The 12,289-nt window shown below is 50.2% G+C and overlaps 1 protein-coding gene across 1 annotated transcript in view; it reads left to right on the forward strand.

Moving 5' to 3' along the window:
• Nucleotides 1-6,929, forward strand: part of Rilpl2 (Rab interacting lysosomal protein like 2) — a 10,461-nt gene extending 3,532 nt beyond the window's left edge. The window contains exons 2-4 of the mRNA XM_004635969.2: nt 771-922; nt 2,242-2,349; nt 6,485-6,929. Of these exons, the coding sequence (XP_004636026.1) occupies nt 771-922; nt 2,242-2,349; nt 6,485-6,515 (291 nt within the window). The 3' untranslated portion in view covers nt 6,516-6,929. The remainder of the gene's footprint in view (nt 1-770; nt 923-2,241; nt 2,350-6,484) is intronic.
• Nucleotides 6,930-12,289: the final 5,360 nt, after the last annotated feature.

A 12,289-nucleotide genomic window follows, 5' to 3' on the forward strand; every position in this document is an offset into this window, starting at 1 on the left:
CCAGGAGCTGGGATTACAGGTGTGCGCCACCGCGCCCAGTCTCAATTGCCATCTCAGCGAGCATCGGGGGTGACACGGGGATCGAACCCTGGCCTCTGCACTCTGCCTAAGCAGGCGCTTTAGTCCACTGAGCTATCTAGCCGGCCCTTTTAAAAAAATTAATTAACTTATTTTCAGTTCTGAGGGTTGATTTTGTTTCGTTTCATTTGTTTTTAGAAACAGGGTCTGCTCTGGTCCTCATGCTGTGCTGGCCCCATCCCTGGGACACCCCAAGCCTGTGACCGAGTCCGGGTGTGGTGACACACATCTGTAATCCCAGCACTGGGGAGTCCTCATAGGAGGATCACTATGAGTCTGAGCTGCATAGTGAGACCGTGTACCAAATACATGAAATGAATAATAATAATAGAAACAGGCTATACTGTCCAGCCTGTTTTGTTGTTGTTTGTTGGCGAAACTGGGGATCAAACTCAGGCCCTTGCGCTTGCCAGGGAAGTGCTTATTCCACTGAGCCACCTCCCAGGCCTCTCCAACCTGGTTTTGAACTCACTTTGTAGCCTAAGTTGGCCTTGCCCATGCAACGCTCCACCTGCCTCAGCCTCCCAGGGGCTGCGATCTCCGGCTCTTTTCTTGGACACATTGCTTTGGCTTTTTGCTCTCTTGGCATCCCCACATGTGCGCATCTGCCTGTGTTCCTGAGACCATGCAGCTGAGCCCTCCATCCCTGGCCCCACGCGAGGAAACCATCTCAGTGGTGTCCTCTCTTCCAGCTGGACCTGGGACCGGACAAGTTGGTGGTGGACCTCACAGACCCAGACCGGCCTCGCTTCACGCTGCAGGAGCTAAAGGAGGTGCTGCAGGAGCGCAACACGCTGAAGGCACAGCTGCTGCTGGCGCAGGAGGAGCTGCTCAGCTACAGGAGGTGGGGGTGGGGCTTCGCACGTGGGGGGCGGGGGAGGGGGAGGGGAGGGGAAGGGAGGGGGGAGCCTGGGGCCTCAGTCAGTCAGTCTTTGATTATTGATCAAGGAGGAGGTGCTTGGGCCAGGGAGATAGCTCAGTAGAATGAGCACTTGCCTGGCAAGCGCAAGGGCCTGTTTTCAATCCCCGGTACCACAAAAAAAAGAAAAAAAGGAGGTGCTTAAGAGGTGCCTGGGCTCTGCCACCAGCGCAGGCTCCTCCTGCATGGCCAGATGTGGCCTGTCTTCCTTGTTCTTGCGTTTGTTTAGTCCATTTCCTGAAGACCTGCTACGTGCTGGGCTTTGAGGGCACAGCAGCCAATAAAACTGAAAGTATTACCGGGTGTGGCGCCCTGCATTCCCAGCACTCTGGACGCTGAGGCAAGAGGATCCTTGTGAGTTCGAGACCAGCCCAGGCTACAAAATGAGCTCAAGGCCAACCTAAACTGCATATTGAGACCTTTGAGACATCAAAGAGACAAAAAGTCCCAAAGAACAGAAAGTAAAAGTCCTTGCTTGTCCAGTGCAGATTGGGCATCTGGATGGGGGCCTGGGAGCCAAGCATGGCGGTGTGTGACTGTCGTCCCCACCCAAGGAGGCTGAGGCAGGAAACTTTTGAGGTTAAGTCTAGCTTGGGCAATGTAGAGAGAGCCCTGTAAGGAGAGTAAAACCAGGGGCCTGGGAGATGGCTCAGTAGAATAAGCACTTCCCTGGCAAGCTCAAGGGCCTGAGTTCAATCCCCAGTTCCACCAAAAAAAAGAAGAGTAAAACCAAGCTGGGAGGTGGGTAGCTCCGTGCCAACACCCTGGGTTCAGTTCCCAGTACCGACAAACAAACAAACAAAAAAATGGAGTCTGTTTTGCCTTTCACCCCACTGGCCCTGCCTTGCTCTCACCTGTAGGGAGGCCAGGAGTCGTGCTTGACTGCCCGGCTTGGGGCCATAAGAGGCCTTAGTGCTTCGGTTCCTGTGCCCTTGGCTGCCACCTGAGACCACCGTGCTGTGAGGAAGGTCGTGGAGAGGTGACAGGGAGACCTGAGGACACATCAGGGCTTTTCACTACTGAGCTTTCTTGGTGTACATTTCTACTTATTTTAGGGGCAGGGGGTTGAACACAAGGGTTTGGTGAGCCACACCCCTAGCCCTGCTTAGTTTTTACTTTGAGACAGGGTCTAGCTAAACTGTCTAAGCTGGCCTCTACTTGCGATCCTCCTGCCTCGGCCTCCCAAGGAACTAAGATACAAGACCTTCAGGAAAACAGCCCACTTCTTTGCCTTCCTTCCTCAGTGGACTGATTCCCCCAAGAGAAAGCACGGGAGGAAGACTAGCCAAAGAGGCTGCGGTTACCAGGGCCAGAGGTTCCAACAAGGGGGAGAAGACAATCATGAAGAAGCTGTGAGTCGCCTACTGTCCCTGCCCCTGAGGAACAAGGGAAAAGCAGTTAGGGTTGAGGGAGGCTGGGAGGGGCCAGGGAGGTGTCTTGGTTACTTTTCCGTCATTACTGGGACAAAATACCTGATACCCAAAATTAAGGAAGGAAAGGGTTAGCTCAGTGTTTGTGGAGGTTTCAGTCTATACTCAGGGGCTTCAAGGCAGAGCGGAGGAGGAAAAACAGCAAAACAGCAGGAGAGAAAGGGAGGAGTAACAGCAACAGCAACAAAGAGCAAGTCTGTTTCCCCTGTGCTGCATTCGGGCTGTCCGCCCTGGCTGGGGGTAGCACTCACACCCCTAATCCTAGATCATGAATTACAAACTCTAGAACCATACCGAAATGTATGAGGCTTTGGGGGGACGCCTAGACACCCACCACACAGGAGGCCTCCCTCTCCTCTGGCCAGTGCGCTGGGCTGTACCGTGGAGTCCAGGATGGCCTTGAACTTGCACTGTTCCCTGCCTCCGCATTCCCAGTGCTGGGATGGTAGGTGTTCAGTGAACTGCTGCCGCAGCCACCACCCCCAGCTGTGGCCCAAAAGTTGGTGGGTTTTTTAGCATTTAAAAATTTTTATTGGTGAGGACCAGGGAGATAGCTTAGTAGAATAAGCGCTTGCCTGGCAAGCACAAAGGCCTGAGTTCAAGCCCTGGTTCTGTAAAAAAAAAAAAAAATGTATTGGTACATTTTAGATATGCATAATGATAATGTTCATCATCGGTAGCACACACCTATAATCCCAGAGCCTGGCTACAAAGTGAGCTCAAGGCCGGCCTGAACTGTATAGTGAGACCTTGTTCCCAAAAGACAACAAAAACATGAACAAAAACCCCAGTATTCATCATAGAAATTTGTACATGTGCTGCTTTTTTCTCATTCCTCACCCCTCCCTTCAACCCTACTTCTCCTTATTTACAAAAGTTGTCTTTACATGTTTTCGATCTATTTTTTCTCTTGTCTCTTCCTTTCTCCCTTCCCCTTGCCCTTCTGCTCTGTTCCCCTTCTTTTATTTTTAATATATTTATTTTTTTCCCATAATTTTATTGACAAATAGCAATGAGACAGTTTCAAATCAAATTGGTAGGACAGTTTCAATAATTAACACACTGCAGGGGCTGGAGAGATGGCTCAGTGGTCTAAAGCACCTACTTAGAACAAGCTTGGCAAAGCACAGGGACCGCCGTTCGATCCTCCAGCACCACGTGCCAACCAACCCCGCCCCCTGGTGGGCTGAGCTGGACACACACACACACACACACACACACACACACACACACAAAATAAAAAAAAATAAAAAAATAAAAAAAAAAAAATTAACACATTGCATATTGTCTTCCTAGTGGTTATTTGCTGTACAAGATGCAAACATGATATCCTGTTTACAAACACTATTACAACAAATCCCTCTAGTCATTAAGATTTTAATGTATTTAGTACAGGGTCTACAGGGTCTCAGTACATAGATTGGACTCCTAGTGATCCACCCGTGTTCAGCCTCCCAAGAGCTGGGATTATTGGTGCCTGCCACCATGCCTAGTCTCAATCGCCATTTCAGTGTGCCCCAGGGGTCGGGGTGGCACAGCAGACAGGAGATTGAACCCCGGTCCCTGTAGGTGCTTTAATCTGCCGAGCTATCTGGCCAGGCCTCTGTTCCCCTTCTCATTTGAACATTTTCTTCCCATTTTCCAGTATGTGTTATATAGCTTGTTCCTGATTTACACTTTAGTTTTTCACACCAGAGAAACAATGCCATATTTGAACATGTGTGTGATGAATTTCACTTAGGAGTATGGTCTCAGGGTGCATCCATTTAGCTAGAAATGTCTCAAGCTGGGGGCTGGGGAGATGGCTCAGTGGAATAAGCGCTTGCATGGCAAGCGCAGGGGCCTGAGTTCAATCCCTGGTTCGGCCACCAGAAAAAAAAAAAAAAAAAAAGAATGTCTCCAGCTTATCCTTTTTTATAGCAGTTATGTTCCATTGTATAAACCCCCTCCCCATTTTCTTTTTCTTTTTTTGTGGTGGAACCAGGGATTGAACTCAGACCCTTGCACTTGCTAGGGAAGTGCTTGTTCCAGTGAGCCATCTCCCTGGCCCCAACCCCCCATTTTCTTTATCCATTCTTCATTTGAGGTTGATGGGCATCTGGGCTCTAAGATTCAGCTATTATAAGCTGCTTTATCAACAAGTGTGTGCACATATTGTTGTGGTATGATGCTTTTCTGGGAAGATTATCAAGAAGCAGAATGGAATGGAATCTCCAGTTATAGTTTTTTAAGGAATCTCCACACTGATTGCACCAGTCTGCACTCCCATGAATAGTAGAGAAGGGTCTTTTCTCCCCGCATCTCCTCCAACATTTTTAAAAATGTATTTGGTTGGTACAGGGTCTCAGTGTGCAGCTCAGACTCCTAGTGATCCTCCTGCTTTCAGCAGTCCCAGTGCTGGGATTACAGGTGTATACCACTATGCCATACTCTGTGGCCGGCTCAGCCAGCCCTGCTGGCAGGGCTGGCATAGTATGTCATGCTGGGGATCGAACCATGGTCCCTGTGCTTGCCTAAGCTTGCCTAAGCAGGCGCTTTGATCTCCTGAGCTATCTCACTGCCTCCCATCCCCTGCCAACATTTTGCGGAACCGGGGATTGAACTCAGGCCCTTGTGCTTGCCAGGGAAGCGCTTATTCCACGGAGCCATCTCCCCGGCCCTCCCTGCCAACATTGGTTACTGGCTGATTTCTTGATGACAGCCATTCTTTCTGGGATGAGATGGAATCTCAGCATTATTCTAATTTACATCTCTTGTATGACCAGTGGTATTGGACATTTTTCATATATTTGCCAGTTCTACCTCTTTTTTAAAAAACGTATTTAGTCCAGGGTCTACAGGGACTCACTACACAGACTGGACTTGTAGTGATCTTCCTGTTTTTAGCCTCCTGAGTGCTGGGATTACAGGTGCGCACCACCATGCCCAGTCTTCTACCTCTTGAAAATGAGAAGTGTCTGTTCCTTTCAGATGCCCATTTTTGGACTGGGTCTTTAAATTTTGGGGTCTGATTTTTTTTTTTTTTTCTTTCTTTTAGTTCTTTATATATCCTAGGTAGGACCTTGTGCTTGCCAGGCAGGTGCTGTGCCACTGAGCTTTATCCCCAGCCTACCACTCTGTTTTAAAATTGGAGGTATCGTTGAAGGTATCTTCCTCTACCATAAATCCTTCTTTTTTTTTTTTTTTTTTTTTTTTTAAACCTTTGAAAATAAAAAGAAAGCAGGTGACAGACACCATCTGTTGGGACAGCACAGTGACTAAGTGTGGCTCTGGATCCATCTCCTGGTCACACGGCACACTATGGAGCCTTGGGCTTGTCTCTTAACCTCACAGGACCCATTTGCTCATCTATTCAACACAAATCGGCTAGACATAATAGTGCACACCTGTAGTCCCAGCTTTGAGGGAGGCTGAGACAGGAGAATCAGAAGTTCTAGGACAGCCTGGGCAGGTAGCAACCGCCGTCTTAAAACACAGAAAGAGAAAGGTCTAAAGTGTAGCTTAGCCATAGAGTGCTACCCTAGCATACACGAGCCCCTGGGTTAAACCCCCAGTACCCTAAAGGAACAAGAAGGGATATTGCTGGTGTAAGGAGCCATGACTAGGAAAGAGACCAACGGATGCAGGAAAAGAGGCCATGAGCCGATCATGTGCCAACCCCCATGATGAACAGGCATCACGTGCCCTGCAGACAGACTTGATAGGGCTGAGGATTTAGCTCCGGGCCAGAGCACCTGCCTGGCGAGCATGAGGTTCTGAGTGCAATTTCTGGCACCTAGATAGAAAGATAGATAGATAGATAGATAGATAGATAGATAGATAGATAGATGAAGTTGGGTGTCTGGCATGGCGGCCCACACATGTAATCCCAGCTCGGGAAGCTGAGGTGGGAGGATCGCCATGAGTTTGGGGCCAGCCTGGGCTACATAGTGAGACCCTGCCTCAAAAAAAGAAAAAGGGAGCAAAAAACAAATGAGTACAGCCATGGATAGGTGCTGCACTTGCTGGGGACATGCACTCTGCCCACGCTCTGCTCACCGTGCCTTCTCTCCACCAGGTTCGCTTTCCGGTCCGGGAAGCAGACCTAGATGGACAGCGAAGCCTCACAGCAGCGCTGACTGGAGGCTGCCCCGAGCCAGCTCTGCCAGCCCCGCTGCACACGTTGCTTCCCGCCCCAGGGCGGGTCCTCGAGTGCCCCTCGTCCTTGTCGTGGGCCTGGATGTCCTGGGAGGTCTGGCCAGGGATGCGAAGTGTCCTCAAGGAGGCCAGAAAGCAGAGACGACGTGCCACAGGGCACCTCCCACCCAGCCACTTGCCCTAGAGTCTGCAGCGTGTAAGCTGCGCTCTTTGGTGTGGGGCAGAGAAAGGAAAAACAAAAGAGCCAGGAAATACGGTACTGCCCTTGCAGTAGTGATTGTGACTGCACTGATATTTGGTGCATATTGGATTCAGCTCTCCCCACTTGCTTTGTATGGTCTTGTATTAAAGTAGAATGATTTTTATACGTTCTATATCAGTTCATTTAGTGGTTGCTGTGTGCCTGTGTGGTACTGGGGACCTGAGGCCTGAGCTACATCCCTAGCTCTTTTTTCAGATTATAAATTTTAAGACAGGTTTTGTGTAGTCACTCAAGTGGGACTTGAACTTGTGGCCCTCCTGCCTCAGTGTCTCTCAGTGTGTCCCACCATGCCTAGAGTTAAGATGGCATATATGCGGGAGGGGGGGTTGTGTCATATATGTGCCATTGGGTCTAAGTGATTGCACCTTATCTGTTGCTAAGAAAGGAAAAAGTACTGCGAAGATGCTGTTGATTCTGAGGCTCATCTTTGTCTTCAGAGCAGGACGGGTGCGTGGTGGGCGCTGGGCAGAGATGCTGTTGGGCTGGTCTCACGCTGGCTCACAGACTGGCCTCACCTGCATCACCGTGCACCTGATTGCCTCCTGTCTTAGTTACTCTCTTGAAGCTGTTGTAAAATACCAGACAGCCACGAATTAAAGCAGAAAAGATTTTACTTGGCTCACATTTGGAGAGGTCTCCAAAGCCCCAGGACCAAAAAAAGAAAGAAAGAAAAAAAAGAAAGGAAGGAAGGAAGGAAGGAAGGAAGGAAGGAAGGAAGGAAGGAAGAAAGGAAGAAAGGAAGAAAGGAAGAAAGAAAGTCCATCGGCCCGGGGGAGGAGAAAAACCCCAAAAGGAGACACCACCACGCTTGCTCCGTGCACTATGCACTAGCTCCCGTCCAGGCCACGCCCCTCACCACCCGCCGCTTCCCACCAGGCTTCACTGCCCAACATCCCATCACCTGTACACAGGGTGTCTAATTTGTATCACACCCACGGCTCACTCACCCACGGTTCAGTGTCACACACCGTGATCCAGTCACTCCTTAAAGCCCTAGCTATGGGGCCGGGGAGATGGCTTCCCTGGCAAGCGCAAGGGCCTGAGTTCAATCCCCCGTTCTGCAAAAAAAAAGCCCTACCTATGAACACACGAGGCTTGTGGGACCTCTAGGTAGGAGCAACAACTCAGGGAGTCAAGGACTGATTTTTTTTTTTTTTTTTTTGTGGAACCGAGGATTGAACTCAGGCCCTTGCACTTAAGGACTGATTCTGATCTCTCGATTTCTAATTCAGAACCTGAGGCTCTATGGGGTTAAAGGACTTCAAGTGAGGCCACAAGGCCAGAGCCAGGCAGTTGCCACCCAGCGTGCGGCAGAGCTCTGTGCCCTGCCTTTCATCACATCTCTGGCTGTTCCCAGAATGCTTTCCTGAATCCCCTCAAGGTCCCTTTTTTGGTTTTGTTTAAGACATGGTCCCACTATGTAGCCCAGGTTGGCCTTTTAAGTGGAAACAATCCTGGCTCAGCTTCCTGAGCGCTGGGATTAGAGGTGCACCACCACACCCAACCTTCTTAGGTACCTTACCCATGTTGTCTCCTGTACCCCTATGCAGTGGGACTCTTTATTGTTCTTGGGATCCGCCTCAGGCAGTTAAACACAGCCAGGGCCCCAGCTAAAGCAGGCTTAAAGTGGGGCTTGTTTTAGGCATGTGTTCCTAAGGTCCATGACCTAGGACTTAGCCATACCCTGCCATGGAAGGAGGCAAGTGCCATCTCACTGGTCATTGGATTTGGAGCTCTGGATTTCTGGAGCCCTGCAGAACACTGATTTAGGGCCGGGGAGATAGCTCAGTAGAATAAGTGCTTGCCTGGCCAGCATAGGGCCCTGAGTCCAATCCCCAATACCGCAAAAACAAAAAACACTGATTTAGTGGGCATGAGTGGAAGAGTTCCTCACCTTGGAGGCAAGTGCCAACTTGGGGGACAAATCCATACAGCCCAGCTTTACAACCATGGAAGTGACCCGCCCAGAAACATCAGAGAAGAGTTCCCAAGGCTGGAGGTGGCTCCTGGGGGTCAGCTGAATCAGGTGATCCTTGTGCCTCAGCCTTCCAGAGATGTATGCCAACATGCCCGGCAATCAGTCACTTTTATGGTTACCCCAACTAAAAATTCCCCTGGCCCAGTGCAGGGGTGCCTGCCTGCAATCCCAGCACGGGTGAGACGCTGTCAAAAAATAAGAGCTGTTACAGCTCAGCATGAAGGTCCCAGGTCCAATCCCCAGCACCTCACACAACACCCAATGCCCTCCTGCCTTCTCTCTCACAGGGATAGATAGGGCAAGAAAACCTACTTAGAAAGCAATGCCTAGGGCTGGCGAGATGGCTCAGTGGTCTAAAGCACCTACTTGGAGCAAGCTTGGCAAAGCACAGGGACCACGGTTCGAACCCCCAGCACCACATGCCAGCCAGCCCCGCCCCCTGGTGGGCTGAGCTGGCCACACACACACACACACACACACACACACAAATAAAATAAATAAATAAAAATTAAAAGAAAGAAAGCAATGCCTTGAGCCGGGGAGATGGCTCAGTGGAATAAGCGCTTCCCTGGCAAGCGCAAGGGCCAGAGTTCAATTCCCCGGTTCCGCAAAAAAAAAAAAAAAAAAAGCAATGCCTGGTTAAGACTTTGCTGGGGTGAGGGATGGTGGCCACTTCTGTGATCCCAGTGCTCCAGAGGCTGAGGCAGGAGGACTTCCGAGAGTTCGAGGCCAACCTGGGTCACATAGTGAGTTCAAGCTCAGCCTGATTTACATGGTGAGACCCTGTCTCATAAATAAATAAGTAAATAGACTGCACTGGGGACTCTGACCTGCTTGATGTCCCAAGGACTGGCCGGAGAGCTCTTGCTAAAATCCGGCACAGATACGTATGTTCCTGAAATCCTGGAAGGCAAACCCCAGAGCCCTTCTGTGCAGGGCAAAGCCGTGCACCCTGACTCCAGCTGTGCCCACCCTGGAGCACTCTGACCACACTGGCCAGGGAGGGCAGGCTTGAAGATGTTTTGGAGGCCTGTCTCAGAAGGACCCAGGAGAGGTTGCCATGGCAAGATCTTTTTCTTTTTTTTTGAACCGGGGAGTGAACTCAGACCTTCGCACTTGCCAGGGAAGCGCTAATTCTACTGAGCCTTCTCCCCAGCCCCAGCAGTATCTTTTAAATGGGAACAAATCAATAGACCAACTACATATCACCATTTGGAGGCCCCCATGAGCTACCAGTTGGGAGCACTTGTAAGCAATAAATGGTGCCATGGGGAGTTGCACATGCCTGTAACCCCAGCACTCCAGAGGCTGAGGCAGGAGGAGGGACTCAAATTTGAGGTCAGTGTTGGCTACAAAGTGAGTTCAAGGCCAGCCTGAATTACCTAGTGAAACCTTGTCTCAAACCGTACCCTCCCAAGAAAAGAAGAACAAGTAAATGGTAAACCAGGCATGGAGGCACACATCTGCAGGACAGCTGCTGCAAGTCTGGGTGAGACTGGGCTTTGTGAAATCCTCTCTCAACAAAACAACTAGTAAATGGAAGCAAGCACCCACTCTTTAATCCTGGTAACAGCTAAGGTGCAAGGCGCGAGTCCAGGTGCTGTCAGCAACTGCTCTTCAGATCCTCCCCCATCCCTCCACACCATGCCTCCTTGCAGGGGAGGAAAGGACACCTGGCGACACAGCAGTAGCCTGGAGCCAGAGGCTGTGTTCTAGAGGTCACACTGTCCCCTCCACGGTGATGACTGACTCCTAGGATTCCTCTGCAGGGTGGACAGGCAGGCCAGCTGCTCCTACCAGAGGGACAGGTAGGCATGCACAACAATGAGTTACTGAGAATCAAGCCTATTAAGTAAGTACTGAGGACCACTAACTGGGCGTGGTGATACACACCTGTTATCCCAGCACTGGGGAGGCTGAAAACAGGAGGATCACTGAGTCCGAGCTGCACAGTGAGACCCTGTACCAAATACACTAAAATACAAAACGAGGCTGGCCTGACAGCTCAGTGGACTAAAGCACATGCTTAGACAGCAGTGGCCAGAGTTCGATTCCAGGCATCCCCTGCCCGAGCCCCGCTCTCGGGGCACACTGAGACAGCGATTGAGACTGGGCATGGTGGCGCAAGTCTGTAATCCCAGCACGTGAGAGGCTGAAAACAGGAGAATCACTAGGAGTACAATCTTTGTAGTGAGACCCTATAGACCCTGCCCTAAACACAGAAAAAAAAAAAAAAGGTATTGTAATGGGCCAGAGAGATAGCTCAGTGGAATAAGTGCTTGCCTAGCAAGTGCAAGATCCCGAGTTCAATCTCTGGTACCACCAAAAAAAAAAGATATCAATGGCAACTGCAGCAGATAAAATGTATAGTGTCTGCTGTCTGCCAGACACCATCCTGAGGCTCAACCTCCCTTACAGATGAGGAAACTGAGGCATGACTTTAATGGCAACTTGAACTACACAGGAAAAGCCTGTCTCAAAATACCAAACCAGCAGGGCATGGTGGCCCACACCTATAACCCCAGCACTGGGGGTGGCTAAGGCAGAATCGGTTGAGTTTGAGGCCAGCCTGGACTACAATACAAAATGAGACCATGCCTCAACGAAAAAACCCAACCCAGGGGCTGGTGAGATGGCTCAGTGGTCTAACGCACCTACTTAGTACAAGCTAAGCTAAGCAAAAACACAGGGACCGCGGTTCAATCCCCCAGCACCACATGCCAGCCAGCCCCGCCCCCCTGGTGGGCTGAGCTGGCCACACACACACCCACACACGCAATAAATAAATAAATAAATATTTAAAAAAAAAGAAAAAACCCAACCCAAAGTGTATGTGAATAACCCTCAAAGCCTCGACGCATGATAGTGTAAACCAGGAAGCCAAACCCTGCCCCTTCTTTCTACCTCTGCCTTGTATTTTTAAATTTTTAAATTTTTTTTATTTTTGGCAGAACTCTACCTCTGCCTTGTAAAAACAGTGACACACAATGGCATTGCCTGGCAATAAATATTTTAATTTTTCATTTCATTTTTATGATGACAAATAATTTTCAAGTTTATTTCCTTTTTTGTTTGCTTAAATACAAAGTGAAACCACAACGGGTACAACCAAGACATCCTCTCTCACATGGTGGCCTCCGGCAGATCGTCCTCGCTGACCTGGCTGGGGGGGGGGGAAGACTTTCTAGGTAGCACCACGTCGCCGGGGGCCAGAGTGGTGGGGAGTGAGAACTGGATCCCCGGGAGGGAGGCAGCCACCTGCTCCTCGCCACTGTGCGCTGTGCCTTGTCCTTGCTGCCTGTGTGGCCAGGGCAGGGGTCCCAGGGTCCCACCTTAGCGCCGCTGTCCTCAGGGCAAGGACACCAGGCCATCTAACAAACACAAGGCCTTGGCAGCAGGTCTGGACCTGCCAACCTGGCAGTGCGGGCAGGCGGGAGCGGGAAGTCATTCTGGTCCCACTACAAAACTATTTTTGATTAGAATAG

This window comes from Octodon degus, unplaced genomic scaffold (genome assembly GCF_000260255.1).
Source record: "Octodon degus isolate 3935 unplaced genomic scaffold, OctDeg1.0 scaffold00076, whole genome shotgun sequence".
Classification (NCBI taxonomy): Eukaryota; Metazoa; Chordata; class Mammalia; order Rodentia; family Octodontidae; genus Octodon; species Octodon degus.